At 41.8% G+C, this 21,498-nt stretch overlaps 1 protein-coding gene across 1 annotated transcript in view; it reads right to left on the bottom strand.

Annotated features, from left to right (window-relative positions):
* CPB2 (carboxypeptidase B2) overlaps positions 1–21,498 on the bottom strand; it is a 44,721-nt gene that overhangs the window by 12,433 nt on the left and 10,790 nt on the right. The window contains exons 2-8 of the mRNA XM_062194169.1: positions 13,022–13,097; positions 11,128–11,252; positions 9,316–9,424; positions 8,675–8,776; positions 5,338–5,442; positions 2,380–2,490; positions 1,408–1,501 (exon numbers count right to left, since the gene is read on the bottom strand). Of these exons, the coding sequence (XP_062050153.1) occupies positions 1,408–1,501; positions 2,380–2,490; positions 5,338–5,442; positions 8,675–8,776; positions 9,316–9,424; positions 11,128–11,252; positions 13,022–13,097 (722 nt within the window). The remainder of the gene's footprint in view (positions 1–1,407; positions 1,502–2,379; positions 2,491–5,337; positions 5,443–8,674; positions 8,777–9,315; positions 9,425–11,127; positions 11,253–13,021; positions 13,098–21,498) is intronic.

The raw sequence follows: 21,498 nt of genomic DNA on the forward strand, positions 1-21,498 counted from the left end.
TCCCTGGCCAGTTATCAGTGCTACAGCAGCCTGTGGACCTTTAAGGTAACTTTAAGGATGACTGTTAGGGGGAAACCACTAAGTGTTCCCTAAGTCAGGATCACGTGCTCCTTCCTTTGTGTTCCTACCGCATCTGTAGATCTCAGAGCAACGTGATTCACGCACGGGTTCATTTAATTCACACTTCTGAGAACCCTGGCCTCTGCATGCCAGGCCTTGCACTGGATGAGGAATGATGGTCCCTGCCCTGCTGGAGGTTCTAACCCAGAGGGGAAAGAAAGAGGATAAGGGCTTTGTTGTGTGGTTTTCATGTGTACTCTGGGACAATGATGAAATATTCAAAATCATGCATTTTTACTTCTTTCAGAGGAAATAGATAAGATCCCATACTAAGATTGTGAACAGCAAACGTGTGGGAAGAAGAGGGTGCCTCCGTGAATACAAGAGCTTTTCTCTCCTTGTAGTTCCCACACATCCATGTGTGCCTAATTTGGAAATATAAATGATGCAATCTCATGGCTCCATTTTGTTTTGTTTTGAAAATGCATCTCAAGTGTAGTACTATGTTCTCAAATAGCTAAATCAGTACCCTCTGAGGACTTCAACTCATTCAAATCAAGAAATGATTAAGTCCCACTGTGCTTATCTTTATATTACTGTTTCTATTTTCTTTATATTATTCATGAAAACAGAACTTGTTAAGAAAGCGAATAGTGAAAAAAAAAGAAAAATGTTTTCAATCACTGCAGAAGTAAACATTTGCCTGCACAATTGAAAATGAAAGGTCTGGATCTGAGATTTTTGATATCTTAATGACAAATGTTATTTGTTTATTAAAGTAGGATCTTGAACAGTCCCTTCCATGTTATCTTAGGATAATAGAATATTAGAGCTTTGAAACTAGGAGGGACTTTAAGGAACCTCCTTATTTTATTTTTAATTTAAAAAATTGAATTATTTGAAAGACAGCATTAGAGAAAGAGGGGAAGGGGAGAGACCTTCCATCTGCTGGTTTGCTCCCCAAATGGTCACAACAGGAACTCCAACTGGTTCTCCCACATGGGTAGCAGGGGCCCAAATACTTGTGCCATTAACCATTATCAGGGAGCTGGATTTGTAATGGAATAGCCAGGACTTGAATGAACACTCCTATGGATGCCAGTGACACAGGCAGTACCATAAAGCTGGCCCCTGACCTCTTTATTTGAATGGTAAAGAAACAGCAGGGTGGAGGGGTGAGCAATTTGCTGAGTAGTCACTATTGTTAGTATTACATTTACCCCAAAAGTGTAGTATTTAAATTGAACTCCAATTCAGTCAGGCCTTCCCTGTTACTAGTTTGCTCAGTGCCTTTCTTATCACCCTTTTAATGAAGAGACATTGCTGGAAATAAAGTAAGCCACCTACCACACCAGTGTTTGGAAGCAAAGTTCCTGTTCAAGTCTGTTCCAATACAACGATTGCCCCTGTGAGAAGAACGGTTCTTTCTCCACATTCGATTCTGAATAAACACAACACCAACATATCCATGGCAGTCACATTTGTATCTCAAGGAAAGGCATCACTTTTTTAAAATATAAAGATAATGGCAATCTATTTTTAATACTTTTTGTTAATTATGAAAGTTAGACATGGTCATACACCAAGAAAAAAATCTTTTTTTTAATATCCAAATAAATATATATGTGTGTATATGTGTGTAAAGTGTAGCTTTTTGTTCCTTTATTTTGCCTTCTTTTCTTTTCTATACAGAGTCATTCTATATTATTCTGAAACATAATTTGTTCATTTAACGATATATAGTGGGGACTGGCATTGTGGTGTAGTGGGTTGGGCCACTGCCTGCGATGTCACAATCCCATATAAGTACCTGTTCTATTCCTGGCTGCTCCATTTCTGAGCAGTATCAGAGTCGGGAGCCAGAGGTGGGTATCCAACACAGGCACTCCAGTGCAGGTGGCTGGCATCTTAACCACGCAGCCAGTGTCTTCCCTATTTATTGTGACTTTTTAGATATAATTATACTGCGGTTGTTTTTTCTTCACAGTCCTTTCCAAGATGCATACGGAAAATTTATTAATGTAATCATGTGGTATGTGGGGTTTGCTTTAAAATACTATGGGTAAGGTAGAAGTGGGTGGAGGATACAGAAAAAACATTGTTGGCCATGGGTTGATTGTAGTTGAGACTGTGTGTTGAGTACATAGATTACTTTCTAATCATGTCCACTTTATGTATGTTTAAATTTTCCATAATAAAAATTTACAAGTTTTTCATAAGACCTTTGTGCCAAGATTCGGTTAGTCTACATAGTTCAGCTTATGTATCCTGTATCCACAAAGGAAGCAAGCTTTGTTTTGTTTCTTTGCCTTCACCTACCTCTTTCCATGTGTAGTCGTAACCATCCACATTAATCACTGGCATAACATAGAAGTCCACATGCTTCAGAAGACTTTTATGCAGTCCTTCTTCCCCATAGAATTGAGTTACCTACAAAATAAACCAAGTACGTTTAAAACATTTCATTTTAATCCTTCTAACCTTGGTCTGTTTCTTTCATGTGTTTTTCGTTCCTTTGTAAAAAGTCATTTGGCATGGTTAGGTTTGTTGATGCAACCTTTAAGAAGATATTAATTCCTTAAAAGAACTGAGCACAAGGTACTTTTACAGGTGGTGGTAAACGCCTTGCACAGGGTACAAACAATCTTCCTATGTAATTGATACAAAATATAAATATTTCTGAACTTCCCTCCAAAAAAACAAAAATAATTCCTGATTAAAGCCAAAAAGCCCACTATAAATATTTAAGGAAACAAAAAAATCTAGATACTATTCAGCAGCCCCTCTCCTTGATAAAGCTACTATGAAGCAGTGTCCTTCTGGGAAGGCCCTGAGGTTAGAGTATGCCATGGTGTGCAAGTAGATAGCATTCTCCAGGGCAGAAGTTCAGAGGGAGGTTGGCAATGAGAAGAACCAGTTGGTGGAAAAGGTACTGAGCAAAGCATGGTGTGCGACATGTAGTGATGCCATAGTAAGTCTTGTTCTGTCTCAGAAGGAAGCTCATCACCTAATTAACATCATTCTTCAGCCATAAAAATGTGTTTATTATAAGCCTTTCTGATAAGATAGGACAACCCAACATGATGCCTAAGGGACTCCTAAAGAATGCTAAAGGGATGGTGTAGCATAATAAATTCAAATACCTTGCTCCCTTGTGATTTGTAAAAGGATAAAATCTTGCCTGGGGTGGGCATGTGGCACAGTAGTTAAATCGCTTCAGCATGTGAAGTGTGGTTTGAGTCCTGGCTATCCCACTTCTAATCCAGTTCCTTCTACTGTACACCCTAGGAGGCAGTAGATGATAGCTCATGTGCTTGGATTCCTGCCACCCACTTGGGACACCTGGCTTGAGTTCCAGGCTCTAGGCTTCAGCCTGGTCCAGCCCTAGCTCTTATTTCCATCTGGAATCCCATATGGAAGTTGCCCTAATAAACTTGTTTATACTTCTGTGGAGCTTCCTTCTTCATTTTTTCATCTCAGGATGTCTGCTCAGATCAGGAACATTGCATTCTCTGCCTTGGCAACACAGCACTCAGACAGAGAGCCAACACATGTTCATTAGGCTCCTATGACATGCCTGATGGCGAGTGGGGTTTTGACTGTAGTCATACAGGTATACACAAGTCAGTCTTAGCCCCTGCCTGTGTAGAAATGAAATGCAGCCAAATTTGGTCTCCTGAGAGACCATGAAACGTACAGAAAGGAAAGATTGATTTCAATCTTCCCAGTGTTGTACTACCTTCATTGAGACCAAATGATATGATTTTTGAAAACCTTACTGAGTTGTAGAATAGAGTGAAAGATTGAAAAGCTGAATTTTCAATTTGCCTTTGGGTGCTTAGCTTTTTAAATATAAAATATACCCATGCAGTTTTCAAAAAGCTAATTCCCCTTCCAGTGGTTTGAATCACAGAGAGATGATCTGAATTAGTTTCAGGCAGGTGAGGATGGAAGTTCTTCATTGTTTATTAGGCAGAATTTATTGACCATATTGACTAAAAAAATCTGGTTCTTGTTTTGGGGCAAAATACTTGACTGTAAGATCCTGGGGTGGGGGGGCGGTACTGTGGCATACTAGGTAAAGATACCGCTTGTAGTGCCAGCATCCCGCATGGGCACTGATTTGAGTCCTGGCTGCTCCACTTCCAATCCAGCTCTCTGCTATGGCCTGGGAAAGCAGTAGAAGATGGCCAAGTCCTTGGGTCCCTGTACCTGTGTGGGAAGCTCTGGTCATTGCAGCCAGCTGGGGAGTGAACCAGCAGATGGAAGACTTCTTTCTCTCTGCCTCTCCTTCTCTCTCTGTGTAACTCTGACTTTCAAATAAATAAATAAATCTTTTTTAAAAAAATAAAAAGATCCTTCATCTGTATATTGTTTCCTTTTGTATCTTGAAAGTCTGGAACCTCATGAGCAATTTATAAATATTTGTGGAGTAAATTCTCTCACAAAAACTCTCAGCAGGTGGTGGGGTAGAGGATAGGGTGTGTAACAGGAGGGAAAACGTTTCACACAAAAATTGGACAGGAATTAAGAAAAAAACTTTACCCAATATGAATTGAGTGAAAGGTGGCAATTACCATTATTAGACACATATTTTGAGTTCTTCTTCCAGTGGGATGACTCTATGTAGAGGACAATTTGTGTTACCATTTTATAGGATTTGAAACTTAATTCTTACTACTTTCATGCATTATGGAAGTTGATAGTCATTAGTTTCTTTACTTTGGTGGCAGATTCCTAGACTATATATGGCTTTTTTGGATGCTGATCTCTTTTTTCTGGGACAAGATTCTGTATTGTGACATGTGGAAAAACAGTAGCTGCTCTGGAAGGGTGTGCATCATGTTCCAAGGACACAATGTGTCTAGACTATTCAGACCAAAACACAAAGAGATTGTGACCCAACCTAGATAATTGCTTCAGACCTTTCTTCTACTGGAAACATCTGAAGTAGTAAGCATATTACAATTAGCATGTTAATTCTAGTTACTTCTCAATGGTTAGGACCAGAAATTAATGGAAGAATTAAAGAATAACAATCTTTGGAGTAATTTAAATGCTTAAAATCATGATTCTCAAACTTAGTATATATAAAATACACTTGGAAAGCTTGTGAATATCAAAACTTCCCAAGCCTCACTTCCAGAAGAATCCAGTCAAGAATTCCTGGATGTGACCTGAGAAAATGCACTTTAATTACAGTCCAGTTGGTTCTGACACAGGTGATCTTGGGCCCCATCAGGAGAAACACTGGTGTAAGGGAATGTGGATACTCACATAGCCTATGAACCACAAGCAGAAAGCAGGAGAGATCCATTCTCTTGCGTGGATTCCACAGTCAATCCATATGGCATTTTTGTTTTTTTGTCCTTGTCCAGAAACCTGCCCAAAAAAAATCCCAAAACAGCAAAACCAGTAACATCTCAGGATAATAGCTTCCACTTATAAAGTGCTTATAGTTAGACCTTTTGACAAATAGATAACATACACATTGTTCTCTATATTCCTTTGAGAATTCTCAAGGGAAAGTTGAAGGCTGGTGAGGGTCAGGGACACTAGCTAAGATCACATTGCAGCTGTGAGTTAGGTTAGAAGCATGAAGCCAGGACTCTCGATTTAAAGCTCTTTTTATCCCTCCACAATCACCTAGTCATACCAGAGCTGTATGTAGAAATGCAGAAGAGAACAGAGAACTGTATATTCATGCTTCAGTTACAGGTAAATGGGCGTGTGTTGAGTGGGCAGCCCTCCCTAGGGGAGTAAAGACACACCAGGAACAGAGCTTCCCTCACAATTTTCCCCAGAACTCACACTTTTTATATATAGACCATTTCCCCATTTCACAGAAAAAGCAGCATGCATCTAACTTCAAAAGAACTGATTTCCAAGGACAAACCTAGGGACAGAGGCCTTGTGCTGACTCCAGTACTGTGGGCCAGTAAAGGATTTTCAGCCTTCCTTGGTGATTGCTTGGAGGTCTTAAGAGGAATTCTTTTTTTTTTTAAAGTAGCATTTTTTTAAGATTTATTTATTTATTTGCAAATCAGAGTTACACAGAGAGAGGAGAGGCAGAGAGGGAGAGAGAGAGAGAGAGGTCTTCCATCCAATAGTTCACTCCTCAATTGGCCACAACAGCTGGAGCTGTGTGGATCTGAAGCCAGGAGCCAGGAGCTTCTTCCAGGTCTCCCACATGGGAGCAGGGGCCCAAGGACTTGGGCCATCCTCCACTGCTTTCCCAGGCCACAGCAGAGAGCTGGATCAGAAATGGAGCAGCCAGGTCTTGAACCGGTGCCATATAGGATGCCGGCACTTCAGGCCAGGGTGTTAACCTGTGCCGGCCCCTAGAGGAATTCTTTTTTTTTTTTTTTTTTTTGACAGGCAGAGTGGACAGTGAGAGAGAGAGACAGGGAGAAAGGTCTTCCTTTTCTCCGTTGGTTCACCCCCCAATGGGTGCTGTGGCCAGTGCACAGTGCTGATCTGAAGCCAGGAGCCAGGTGCTTCTCCTGGTTTCCCATGTGGGTGCAGGGCCCAAGGACCTGGGCCATCCTCCACTGCCCTTCTGGGCCACAGCAGAGAGCTAGACTGGAAGAGGAGCAACCGGGACAGAATCCAGCACCCTGACCGGGTCTAGAACTCAGAGTGCCAGCGCCGCAGGCGGAGGATTAGCCTATTGAGCCGCGGCGCTGGCCACCTAGAGGAATTCTTGAAAACACTTCCAGACTTAATCCTAATTTAATTGCTTTCAAAATTAGTTATGGAGGAAAGGAAGAAGCCCATAAAATTAAACAAATATGTACAGTTGCAATTCCAAAGTAAAGAGAACAGAGTCAAATATATAGATTATGTGCTCATTTATTTGATGAGAAAGAGAGAGAGGAGAGAGGAGAGAGATCCCCTCCACTGGTTCACTACCCAAATGCCCACATGACTGGAAGGCTGAATCCAGAAGCCAGAAGTCCAATCCTGGCTCTCTAAAGGGTGGCAGGAACCCAATTACTTGAGCCATCATTGCAACTTTGCAGGATCTGCATTATCAGGGAACTAGAATCAGGAACCAGAGCTTACAGTTGAATCTAGCAACTCCCATGCCACATGCGAAAAATGGCGTTAAATACTGAGATTGCTATGTATACCACTCCAAAATGCTTTTTGCTAACAAAAACAGATAAGAGATAACAATATCCAATAATAAAGTGAGAAAGTCAAGTGACCACTAATGACCAAATTGTATAGTCAGAGAGAACTATATGTGGCTGATGTAATCTACTCAGTATAAAGAAAATCCTGAGTTGTCAGGATTAGCTGCCTTCCTTGACCTTTGTAATGGCTGAACAAACTCTCTTGGCACTGGTTCTGACTCTGGAAAGATGGAGAAGCCCTAGAGATTCCCATTATGTGCACATTTTGGTCAAGTAAGAGCAGGACTAAAGCACCCAGGTTACATGACTTTCCAATGTGAACATCCAGTTTCCAGAGTCACATGTTCCAAGAAGCACACATGACATAGCTGGAAGCCAGTGTCATGAGTGGATATGCCATAATGACATGGATCTAATCTTGCTGACCAACTCAAACACCAAGAGGACCCAGCACTTCATGTGACTGTCTTGAGTTTGTGCAGTAGTCTCTTCTTGTTATGGATGGATTAAAACTGAAAAATCCTGTCTTAAAGTCTTTGGATGACCAAAACGTCTATTTCAAATTTGTGAATATTGGGATACTGTGTATAAATGACATATTATTAATTCAAATGTATTTTTCTACTATGTTTTTTCCAGAGTGTCTTTTTAATTTTTCTTTTTAAGGAAGAGAGTGGTTTAAAAAAAGCTACAGAATTAGGAACTAAACAAGAAGTAATTATTGTGGTGTAAAATTCTAAATCCTTAAGAATCTAAAGAATCCTGAAATTCTTCCAGTGGTGATGTTCATTGACTTTTACTAAGGCCAATCGATTAAAAAAAAAAAATCTGAGAGAGATTTATCAGATTCTCTGCCATAATATTTTGTAACTGAAATAAATAACCAAATGGACACCAGTTGGAACAGAAACCATTATAGGAGCCCTACTGACAAGGACCCTTGCGGTCACTGGGTTCCCACTCTTCTTTAGGTTTGGTTATTTCTCTCTCACTTCGGTTCCAAAAGCTGAACCACTCTTCCTCCAATAATAGATTCCTCTTCTTCCTTCCCTCTCTCCTCCCTCTTTTTATCCCACCTTTCCTTCCTTCCTTCCTTCTTTTTTCTTCCTTCTTTTCTCTAAGTCAATCAGCAGTTCCAAGTGATGGTATGAACAGGTTCTTGAAAAACACACCAGACTACCTACTTCATTTTATGAACATGAGTGCTAAAGTCCAGGAGAGTTAAATGGCTTCTCTATTGCCACATAAACAGAATTGATTCTGGAACCGGAATTTCTACACTGACATTGCATTATTATAGGAAAAAAATGAAGGTAATAGCCAACCCTTTAATAGCTGGATACAAAAGTTAAGGAATAACTATAATACAAATATTTCCGTAACTCAAAGAAAAAAAAAAATCCAAGTTATAACAAGCTCTGCTGGAGAACTGATCTCTCCTCTCCACTGAGAGATCAATGACTCTTACAACATACCTTTAAAACATAAAGTGGCTGCTTCTCAAATGAGGATCCAATGTGAATTTTTTTAATCATATCAGGGTAGCGCTCAGTTACATGGTCTATCCAAGAATAGATCTATCAGAACGGAAACCAGTGGTTAGTCACAGAGCAAGTTCAAAGCATTTCTTCACCAGAAGAAGCAGACACCTTCTTCAAAGCAGGGAGATTCCTCTAAGATCTTTGGACGTGGAAGGAATGAACTCAAACACTTGGGGCAGGGTGCTTCTTTCACTGTATAGGAAAATTAATAAAGTTGCAGTTTTAGTAAATGTCAAGGTTTAGAGGATGAGTGAAAAATTAGTAAGAAACATATAGAAAGGTAAGAAATATTGATCTTTAAAGTATTGTGACTTTTCCCATTATTATCCTTTATTTCCTGTTATTCCTTAGCATCAAATATTGCTGCTAGCAGCTGGGGACACTCAGCTGTGGACAGACATCCCGCTCCAAGGAATCTCCCGGATACCATGTAACCGTCCCAGGGAGGAGATCTACAGAAGGCTGAATTACCAGCAGAAAATCAACCTATGGGTTTTTTTCAGCACCCTCCACCGACTATGACTTTGGTCATTTCCACGGGAACAGAGACTTTGGAGAGCCGTGCGGTGACTTACTTCATTCAGCGAGTGGTACTGCTCGTAGTAGAACGAAGATGCCCGCGGGCTGACGGTGTCATTGGAAGTCTGCTGTCGGATGAGGTGCTCCACATCTGCCATCAAGACACTAGGTGATGAGACAGAGGGTGAGCTGGCTTCCAGGGAGAGCACTCACCTTCCCACGGGGCCCCTTGCAGGCACAACGAGGGGCATGGGGAGCATGCGCAAGAAATCTGATAAGCAGTACGTGAAGGTAAAATTCCATCATTGAAGAAGGAGGGAGGGGGGTAGGATAGGAAGCATCATTATGCTCTTTATTTATTTATTTATTTATTTAAAGTACACATAGAAGATAAATGAAATTTGTTCTCTTTCTATAAATAAAAAAAATTAAAAAGCAAACCATTGCACTGTATGGTTAGCTGAACTCACAAACCCTCTCCGCAGAGCCTACCTGGGCACCAAGTATGTTTTCAGAACCTTCCTGAAATTCACCCTTTCCACCATTATCAACATTCCTTGATTGTAATTCTTCAGTGTCTCTTATAGGAACTTAGAGATTAATGGTCACCTTTCTCCAATCCAGAACAACATTCATTATTCTGTTTCCAGTCAAAGATCAAGGAGAAGCAGAAAGGATTCTCTTTTTGCGTCTTATCAACCTACACCAGAAGCTCTGCAGGGCCAAAGGTGATCAAATCTCTTGGGAACCAGAAGTAAGGTGAAAACGTCGGTGTGGGAAAAGCATCTTGTTTAATGTATTAACTAGGCAAGCCTTTTAACTGCATTGAGGCATTCTATCACATGGGATGGATATTTTTAATTTAGCTGTCATATTTAAATGTTTATTTACTTGTATTTAGACCTCTGTGCATTTTATCTATTGTGCATTTATTTATTTTATTTAGGGTAAAAGCTAAGCCTTTGACATCAGAGAAGTCTGAGTTCAAGTTCAGCTCTGCCTTGTTCTAGCTGGCTGACCTTGAGAATTTGCTTTATGGGTCAGAGTTTTTAAATCTGCTTATTGGGGATAGTATCTATCTCACAGAGTTAAATAAAGTATGTAGAAAGGCCCAACACAGTTGCTGGAAGGTAGTAAACACTTAAAATACTTTACTAGTCATTCTTACAGCATGCTGCCTAATGATGCAAAAAGACGGCCCGGTCTCAAGGAAGGCATTAGGGCAGCAGGATACTGGGGCGCCAGAGGAGAAGGCAAAAGGGAAAAGGTGTGGCCTTTGAACAAAAACCTCACCTGATACACTTTAAAAATGCATGAAGTCACTTAGTCCAGAAGGTAGGTGCTATTTTCATCTAGAAGTTACTAACCAGAGGCACAGGCTGTTTAGTAAGGGTCACAAGGTCACACAGGTGGTACCTGGCAGGGGCAGATTTGCACCTAGTTTCTGCAGAGAGACTGCTACCATATCCAGTTTAGGGCCAGACATTGCAATGGTTCACTAAGCCTATGAATGAAGAATCCACAAAAAGCAGCGCCACATCAGCCGTGGCTTTTTCCAAGAGACACAACAGAGCCAGCCAAGGTGAAGGACAAGTTTGTTCCCACGGTCTGGGTACAGAGTGGCCACAGGCAGGGGAGCACGGAGAGTTTCTACAGATCATTGTGTCTAGCCATTTCAGATGGAGGACCAAGGTCACAAGAGGTTAAACCACAGGTCCAGGGTTACAAAGCCTTGGGTTTGATCAACAATCCCTTTCAGAGATTTCCACGTTCAATGTAAGCATGGCATTTTTCCAGGAAGCCATGACCCCATTCCCCTGGTCAAGCGCATCATAGGCATTTATGATAGTAACTCAGAATATGCCTACCTGAATGGAACTCTGCTCACGTTTAAATGGGCTTTTACAGTGCCTACATCAGACGCATTCACAAAAAAATGGACTTCTGTCTGCTTCACAATTAATTCAGCTGTTACCGGCTGCCAGAGAACGATCTACAGTTTCAAGAGGAAACATTGATAAAAGAAAAGCAGAGTTATTCACATGATTCTCATCTGTAGCTACAGCCACAAATACTGTGTCTGTAAGGGAAATGAAAAAGACATTTCCTGGCCAATGAACTCCACACATGTAGTAACATAGACATTTATTGTAAGGCGCCTTAAACATTCTCTATAATTTTAGTTGCCTAAGAAAGGTCTGTGACATATCAGATATTCAATAAAATCTGGTAAGACAATGAATGAATAAATGAGTAAAATGATCTCTGCTGTAAATCTGGATATGTTAAGTCAGAAATTCTGAATGAAAAATGAGGGACCCGTGCTGGGGCACAGTGGGTGAAACTATGCTGTGACCCAGGCATCCTATGTGAGCACCGATTCAAGTCCCCACTGCTCTGCTTCCAATCTAGCCACCTGCTAATGGATCCGGGGAAGCAGCAGAATGATGGGCCAAGTGCTTGAGCCCCTGCAAACCACATGCAAGACCTGAATGGAGTTCCAGGCTACCAGCTTCTGCCTGGATCAGCTCTGACCATTATGGCCATCCGGGGAGTGAATCAGCAGATGGAAGGGCTCTCTCTCTCTGTCTTTCCCTCTCCCTCTGTAACTGTGCCTTTCAAATAAATAAATAAATCATTAAACAAATGAAATTTTTGTCTAGAAAGAAAGTTGATTCAACATTGATTTTATCTAATAAAAATTTCATGCCTTTGATATGATTATCTTGTCACCATTCATCTTCTTGAGTCTAATTATGGGCTTTGAGCAAAGCCTTCCAATAATATTTATATTTTTTCCTATTTTACTGCACTCTCCCAAAGCATTTTCTTTTTTTTCTTTCATCACCATAACAGCACTTAGATAGAATATGCAAGCGTTACTATTTTCATTACCCAGCGACGAAACTAAGGTTCATAGCTTCCTTGTTTAAAGTCAAACCCCAAGAAGTGGCAGAATAGGAAGAACTGAAATTTGAAATCTCGACTACTTCCTCTCCCGGTATGTCCTCTTTGCTGTGGGGTGGTGGCCTTGCAAATGCACTGCTCAGCTCTTCCGTGCAAAGCAATAGCCGACTGGCGGTCCTACCGCAACCCCTGGTGTCCTACCTGGGGCTGGGGCCATGCTCCCCCAGGGCTGCAGCCAACTAGCAGTTGAATAGATTTGAGGCGCCTGTAACATGGGACTTCGGCTTCAGGACTCACCACTGGCCCTGCCCAACCCCTGGGAGAGCTGCCCTGCAGTCTGGGACTCTCCATGCAAAATCCTCCTCCCTGCAGAGGGTGTCTAAAGCTGCTCCCTGCCACCTGCAGCTCCCCCCCTTCCCTCATCATTGTACCTGCAATCTGTTCTCCAGGCTGCGTGTCGGAGAACACTAAGAAACAGGGAATCCATCGACTTTCTGCCATATTTTAGTAACTGTTGTTAATTTTCTACTCCTTAATCATTCTGAGGGAAGGGTCCCAGGCATGAAAATCATCATACATTTCCCCTCATGGGCTTATTTCTTGTTTAAGAACCATAGTTTCAAAAGCAATGTTCTATCAAACTTCTGTTACTATTTTTGTAAGTACACGCTGTCAGTTCCTAGGTCCTACTATGAAACTGACCGAAAAACCAGTAGTATCAAGCAGTGATGGGAAGGGAGAGAAACCTGTGAGAACGGAAGTCCATCTCAGAAATGTGAAAGTCAGACAAAACACAGGAGGGAACACGGCACATAATGAGACAAAGCAGAATCATCATAACGACAGAGAAATTACCTCGTATGTTGTAGTAAGATTCTGCAGCACTTGAACTTGCCGAGAGGTTCTAGGAAGAGCAGATAAAACCTGGCCACTGAAAAACAATAAAATGGGATTTTGATGTTAAGTAAAAGGTGAAAATGATATACGTTATATTGGAAGGACTTTTTAGGTAATTTTGAAAAAGAAAAATCTTAAATGTTAAAGGGACAGAGGATCTCCCCATAGACCGCGTGTAAAGAAGGACATATACTCATTGCTTCTAAGCAACTGCAAAATCAACGGCTCCCTTGAATAGGTGTCAGTTTGTGGAGGATCTACTTTCCCTCCCTGCCCAGGTGCTCTAATTTTAAAAATTAAGCATTTGATGCACAAGAGAATATTTATGCTAATTACATAATAAGTGATTGCTTTTTAACCCATCTCCCCACTTAAGAACTCTAATTTTATTTGCTTCCTTGAAGCTCCTATGTGCTCTATTCTGCCCTCCTCCCATACCGCATCCCCAAAGACATCCATTATCTTCCATTTTCACTTTTGTGCATTTTTTGCTATTCTGTATAGTATGGATTCTTGACACACATATAGGTGTGTTGTATGTGTGTGTTCTTAAACAATACACTTAGAATTTCTTGGTTTAATTTTATAAAAATGGTATACTATTTGTATTCAAATTTTTTTCACTCTATATTGTATTTTCTTTTTTAACATTTTATTCATTCATTCATTCATTCATTTTGGCAGGGAGAGAGAGAGTTCCCATTTGCTGGTTCACTTTGCAAATGCCTGCAATGGCCAGGCAGGGCTGAGCCAGGACAAAGTTGGGAGCTGGGTCTCCCCCATTGGTGGCAGGAATCAAATCACTTGACCCATCCCCACTGCCTCTTGTGGCCCGCGTAACCACAAAACCGGAATCAGACGAGAGCTGGTATTTGAAACCAGGCACTCCAATATGGGTTGCAGATATTCCAACCAGTGTCTTAGCTGCTAGGGAAATGTCCATTCCAACATTGTGTTTTCAAGATTATCATCTGTGTTGAAGCATCTAGCCATAGTTCCCAACATATGGAACTACTATTTAATGGGTGTGTATGATTTTCTTTTTTAATGTATTTGACAGGTAGAGTTATATTCAGTGAGAGAGAGAGAGAGAGAGACAGAGAGAAAGGTCTTCCTTCCGTTGGTTCACCCCCCAAATGGCTGCCACAGCCAGCACACTGTGCCGATCCGAAGCCAGGAGCCAGGTGCTTCCTCCTGGTCTCCCATGCGGGTGCAGGGGTCCAAGCATTTGGGCCATCCTCCACTACCCTCCTGAGCCACAGCAGAGAGCTGGACTGGAAGAGGAACAACAGGGACTAGAACACTGAGCCCATATGGGATGCTGGTGCCACAGGCAAAGGATTAGCCAAGTGAGCCACGGCGCTGGCCCGGGTGTGTATGATTTTAATTTCACAGGATAGTGTTGTTAGTTCTTAAATTTTTGGTGTCAGTTTATATTTTCAGAAGTAGTAGAGATGTCCTATTGTTCTTCCTCTGTCAACATGTGATGTTGTCTTTTTTTAAAAAAAATTTATTATTTATTTGGAAGGCAGCAAGAGATATATCTTCCATCCACTGGTTCACTCCCTAAATGGCTGCAATAATCAGGTCTGGGCTAGGCCAAAGCCAGGAGACAAGAACTCCATCTGAGGCTCTCACAGGGTTCGCAGGGACCCAGGTACTTGGGCCATCCTCTGCTGCCTTCCCAGGTGCACTAGAAAGAAGCTGTTAACAAGTGAACAGTCGGGACTGGAACATACACTCTGATGTGGGACGCTAGTACCACAGTGATGGCCTTTTTAACCTTTCCAATCAAATGGTTGTGAAATGAAATATTCTCCTAATTCTAATGTTAACTTTTTCACTTGTTATTTCTGTTTGCTTAGTAACCATTGATATGAATATTTTCTCTTATATGTTGTGCTTTTCCAGGTTACTTTTTCTATTAATTTATTTGCATTTTTGTAATAATCAACTAGTATCATTTCCTTGTCAGTTATATGTATTGCAAGCTTCTACCAGCTTGTAATTTCTTTTCTCCTTCTTATGATTTATTTTTATCCATGATTTCTTCCTACATTTGTCATTTTGATCCATAATTTCTTCTAGGTTTGTTTAAGAATTCTTTTCAAATTCTTGTGATAAATGATAGTCTCTTTTAAAAGATTTATTTATTGAAAGTTAGAGTTACAGAGAAAGAGGGAAAGAGAGAGAGAGATAGAGATAGAGAGAGATCTTCAGTCTACTGGTTCACTCCCCAAATGGGCACAACAGCTGGGGCTTGGGCAGGGTGGGGCCAAAGCCAGAAGCCAGAAGCCTCCTCCAGGTCTCCCACATGGGTGCAGGGGCCCAAGCACTTGGGCCATCTTCTGCTGCTTTCCCAGGTGCATTAGAAGGGAGCTGAATTGGAAGTGGAGCAGTTGGGACTCAAATTAGTACCCTTATAGGATGCTGGCAACATAGGCAGCAGCTTAACCCACCATGCTACAAAGCCAGCCCCCAAAACAATATTCCTACATCACTCTTATCTTTCTTATTTACGTTTTTAATACATTTGGAAAGTATTTCTTGGTGCACTGTGCACAGAAGGAGGTGACTGTTTCTTTGCCTTCTTAGCATCATTTAGCAGTCTTTGATTTTTCCCCTAGGGGTCTGCTATGGTGGTTTTATCACAGCTCAAGTCTCCATACAGTTTGACAGAGAAAATGCCGGTTTATCTCATCGTTTTCTCTCCCTGAGCACATGTAGATTGCAGTTCCCAGCCTCTCATGTGGGTATGTTGAGACCCACATGGCTGAGTTCTTTCCACTGGGAATGTGAGCAGGAGTGGGATGAGGCAGTTAAGAGCAGGTGTGTTGTCATGTACAGGTGCTCTCTCTCATCCCAAAGCAGGAAGCCAAGAGCCTAAGCTGTGAAGTTGAACAATGGAAGGAGTCCAGACCTCCAAGTTGAAGAATGGCATCAATTGACCTTCGTTAATTGGCACTATGAGTGAGGCATTTCTATGGTATGAATGTTTTTAATACCCCTTCCACCAGATTCATATGTTGAAATCCTAGTCCCTGGGCCAGCATTGTGGCACAGTGGGCTAAGCCATGGCATGTGACATTGGCATCCCATACGCGTGCCCATTCTGAGTCTCCACTTCCAACACAACTCCCTGTTAATGTGCCTGGGAAGGCATAAGATGATGGAACAAGTAATTGGAAGCCTCTGCCACACGTGTGGGAGACCCAGATGAACCTCCAAGCTCTTGGCTTTGGCCTGGCCCAGCCCCAGGCCATTATGGCCATTTGGGGTGTGAATCAGTGGATGAAATCTCTCTCCTCCCCTCCCATAACTCTTCCTTACAAATAAATTAATATATATTTTTAAAAATAACAAGGAATCCTCATCGCCCGGGTTAGGCCTTGGGAGGTGATTAGGTCAAGGGGCAGTGTCCTCTTAGGGCCTTACATAGAGGCGGCCACATGAGGGCGCAGTGAGAAAGTGCTGCCCGTGGGGCAGAGGGCTCTTCCCAGGCAGTGAATATGCCAGCGACTTGGTCTTGGACTTCACAGCTCCAGAAGTGTGAGAAATAAGTCTTTGCTGTTTATAAACCACCTAGTTGAATGTATTTTTGTTATAGCAGCCAAAAGGACTAAGCTGGATAAACCTATTATTGTGTGAAGTCAAGCTCTTTCAGGATTTGGAAGGAATTCCGGCATTGTAGTATAAGCCAGGATGACCCTCACCAGTAGGGTGTGGTCGGTCTACTCCTGGGCTCTCTTACATTCTGCTGGCTTCTGTGTCTATTCTTGAGCCCATATCCATCATCTTAGTGCCTGTTGCTTCATATCAAATCTTTTTTTTTTTTTTTTTTTTTGACAGGCAGAGTGGACAGTGAGAGAGAGACAGAGAGAAAGGTCTTCCTTTACCGTTGGTTCACCCTCCAATGGCCGCCACGGCCGGCACGCTGCGGCCGGCGCACTGCACTGATCCGAAGGCAGGAGCCAGGTGCTTCTCCTTGTCTCCCATGGGGTGCAGGGCCCAAGCACTTGGGCCATCCTCCACTGCACTCCCTGGCCACAGCAGAGAGCTGGCCTGGAAGAGGGGCAACCGGGACAGAATCCGGCGCCCCGACTGGGACTAGAACCCGGGGTGCCGGCGCCGCAGACAGAGGATTAGCCTAGTGAGCCACGGCACTGGCTCATATCAAATCTTAATATTTTATCAAGCAAGCCCCTACTTCCCTCCTGCTCTGCTCAGTTTTTTTTTTTTTAAACGTTTGTCCATGAAAAAATTTGGGGTTTTCATTAGAATTATGTTGAATTTACACATTAGTAATCTGAAAGAGAATTAATATACCCATAATTCTGGGTCCTCTTAGCAGTTACGTGAAGATTTGCCTATTTGTTTAGTCTTTCTTGATAACCTTCCAAAAAGTTCTATAATTTTATCCATAAAAATGTTACACATTTAAAAATTATCTTTGTTCTAACAAATTCACCTTTTCATTATTAAATGGCAATGTTTTTTCAAAAATTTTTATTTAGAAACTTTTCATTAGAATTTACTATCTACATTTTCATGGTGCACAGTATGCATATGCACAGCATAAATCAATCAAAAGAGGCAACTAGCTTTTCTACTTCCTTATCTTTTCTTTGCATTTGTAGCCTGCCAACTCCTTCCTTCGCTTTCATTATAGTGTATACGATGTGTGATTGTGTATTGTAGATGTACCACTGTGCTATGGATCACTGGAACTTGAACTTCTCTCTGTTTCTGTTATGCAACCCCTGCTATCTCTTTTCCTCACCTTCCCAATCTCCAGTAATCCATGTTCTAAGTTCACATCAACTACTTTTTTTAACTTTCACATATGAGAAAGAACATATGGCATTTGTCTTTCTCTGTCTGGCTTATGTCTCTTAGCATATGATCTCTAGTTTCATCCATGTTGCTGAGAATTTTAGGATTTCATTTCTTTTTGTGGCTGAATAATAGATAGTGTATGTATACCACATTTTCTTTATCCATTCATCTAGAGTGAATGCTTGGGCTGATTCTATACCTTGGCTATCGTGACTCGTGACTCGTGCTGCAATGAACAAGGGAGTGCGGCTCATTCTTTCAGATGCTGATTTCATTTGCTTCAGACATATACCCACAAGTGGCTGGCTGAGTCATATGGTAGATCTATTTTGAGTTTTTTGAGGAACTTTCATACTATTCTTCATAATTATACTAATTTGCATTCTTACCAATAGTGTGCAAAGGTTCCCTTTTCTCCTTGCCAGCACTTGTATTTTTTTTTTTTATCTTTTTGATAATAGCCATTCTCACTGGAGTGAGATGATACCTGATTGTGGTTTTGATTAGCGTTTCCCTAAAGGCTAGTGATATTGAGCAATTTTTTTTATGTATTTGTTAGCCATTTGTACTTTTTCCTTTGAGAAATGTCTATTCAGATCCTTTGTCCTTGTAGATGATAACTTCTCTTATCTCCTTATTGTTGAGATAAAGGAATGAATTGCTTTTTGGATATTGATTTTCTATCTAGCTCCATTAGTAGTTTTGATAATTTTACTGTACATATATTGGGGACTTTTCCTTTTGCAAGCAATCATGACAACTGCACACACTGTTTTGCCTTTTTTTTTTTTTTTTTTTGACAGGCAGAGTTAGACAGTGAGAGAGAGACAGACAGAAAGGTCTTCCTTCCGTCGGTTCACCTCTCAAATGGCCACTGCAGCCGGCGCGCTGGGCCAATCCAAAGCCAAGAGCCAGGTGTTTCCTCCTGGTCTCCCATGGGGTGCAGGGCCCAAGCACTTGGGCCATCCTCCACTGCACTCCCTGGCCACAGCAGAGAGCTGGACTGGAAGAGGAGCAACAGGGACAGAATCTGGCGCCCCAACTGGGACTAGAACCTGGGGTGCCGGCACCACAGGTGGAGGATTAGCCTAGTGAGCCACGGTGCCGGCCCTGTTATGCTTTTTTCATGGCAGTGCTTATGGGCTTTTTTTTCCTTCTTGTCTTTCTTTGTTGGCTAGGACTCTAGTACAATGCTGAATAGAAGTGAAGAAAGAATGTGTGATTCATACATTTAAGGCAAGCCTCAATATTTCACCATTAGAATAGTTGCTGTGGGTTTTTGATAGATTCTTTTGTTAGCTTAAAGAAAATCCTGCTACTTTTTGCTATGAGTTTTTGTCACAAATAGGTGCATGTTTTACACATATATGAGATGAGCATATGAGTTTTGTTTTAATCTCTTAATACAGTGAGCTACATTAACAGATGAGTTATTAAAGCTGATGCTTGGTTTAATTTGCTTTCTCACCTTAACTTTTTCCTATTTTCACCTTGCAATTCTTGCTAGGACCATAAGGAACTTTAGTGATTCTTGCACAGCCAAGGCAGTAGATTAATGGCTCAAGGTGGAACTGGTTTCTTTTCATACCACGTACTCTTAAAGGAAAGACTTTCTTAGCAAATGTTCTCATATCTGCAGCTCTCCACCCAGTTTTACAGGTGAGAGATACTTAGATAAAAGAGAAGGAAGAAGAGAGAGAGAGAGAGAGAGAGAGAGAGAGAAAGGAGAGACATAAAAAGAGAGATCTTCCATCTGCTGGTTCACTCCTTACATAGCTACAACATCTAGGGTCAGTCCAGGCTGAATTTCAAAAGTCAGACTCCATCCAAGTTTCTCATATGGCTTGCAGGGGTCCAGGCACTTGGGCCATCTTCTGCTGCCTTCCCAGGCACATTAGCAGGGAACAGGATTAGAAGCAGAGCAGCTGGGACCTGACTAGGCACTTCAATATGAGACGCTGGCATCACAAGAGGAGGCCTAACCTGCTGCACCACAATGCTGGCCCGGGAGCCCATTTTTGAACTGGACATGGTTTTTCTCTTATTTTGGACAAATATTGCCCTTGAAATGTGAGGTCAAATATTGTTTCAATTAGAAACAAATGTTTGCCCTTGCCTTATTTAAACCCAATCTTAGACTTTACTGTCAGCTACGGTGGAGAAGCAGGGGCCCTTTGGCCTGAAACAACTGCAGAACTGGACACAGTGTCGGAATGGGTGCACACCCTGTGGTACCCGTTAGCTGGGCTCTGCAACAGGAAAAGCATATTTGTGGAAAAGCACAGGAAATCAAAATAAAGTCTAGAGTCTAATTAGTAGTAATATGATGATGTTGATTTCTCAGTTTTAGGAAATACACCACAGTAATGTAAGAAGTTAACATTAAGGAAAACTGGATTAGGGATATGCAGGAATGTTTTGTGTCACTTTTGAAGCTTTTCTATAGATCAAAAACTATTCCAAAGAAAATTTTTATTCAGGAGAGAGAAGCCTAGTAGTTAAGACACCCATGTCGGGGCTGGTGCTGTGGCGCAGCAGGTTAAAGCCCTGGCTTGAAGCGCCGACATCCCATATAGGCGCTGGTTCTAGTCCCGGCTGCTCCTCTTCCAGTCCAGCTCTCTGCTACGGCTTGGGAAAGCAGCAGAAGATGGCCCAAGTCCTTGGGCCTCTGCACCCACGTGGGAGACGCAGAAGTTCCTGGCTCCTGTCTTTGGATCAGCGCATCTCTAGTTTTGCAGCCATCTGGGGAATGAACCATTGGATGTAAGATCTCTCTCTGTGTCTCTACCTCTCTCTCTGTAAGTCTGTCTTTCAAATAAATAAAAAATAAATCTTGTTTTTTTTTTTTTTTAAAAGACACACTTATCCCAAATCGGAGACCTGGATTTTATCAAATACCTGACTCCATCCTTTGACTTTGGCCTCCTTTTGACCCTGGGAGGAAGCAGTGTTGGCTCAAGTAATTGAGTCTCTGGCACCCACATGGGAGATCTGGGTTGAGTTTTCAGATTGTCAGCCAATGCTTCATAGAAGAAACTACTGGGCATGTATGCATGTCTAAGAAATATGCGAAGGCACAAAGGCAGCAGACCAAAGGGACTGGCAAAGATTGCCAAAGGAAATGGCAAACAGTGCATTGTTGCCAAGAGAAGGGTGAGAGAAGAAGGGCAGGGAAGCAGAAATGAGTTTGCAAAGTTAGTTGCCACTCCTCCCCTAGAGAAGATTTTGAATACATGCTGAGAAATTTGGACTTCATCTCACAGGCAATCAGAAGTTAGGGAACTGACATCATTTGAGTTGTGGTGTGCAAGAATCATTTTGACTGCAAGGTGGAGAATGGTTTAATTTTGGGAAGCCTGATTAAAGGATTCCAGAAATAGGGAGGCAGATTACCAGAAGAAGGAAAGAGTGGTTCACAAAAGCTACAGACATAGGAATTTTATACTAATCCCTGGTACAAGTTTAGCATAAACGATTCAACCAGTGCTTAAGAATATGGATTGTGGCATTGCTTGTAGTAACAAAAACTGGGAACCATGGGAATGCTGGTCCGAAATAGAATTATTGAATGTTTCTGATGTCTCCCTACTCCAGAACAT

Source organism: Lepus europaeus, chromosome 6, assembly GCF_033115175.1.
Source record: "Lepus europaeus isolate LE1 chromosome 6, mLepTim1.pri, whole genome shotgun sequence".
Classification (NCBI taxonomy): Eukaryota; Metazoa; Chordata; class Mammalia; order Lagomorpha; family Leporidae; genus Lepus; species Lepus europaeus.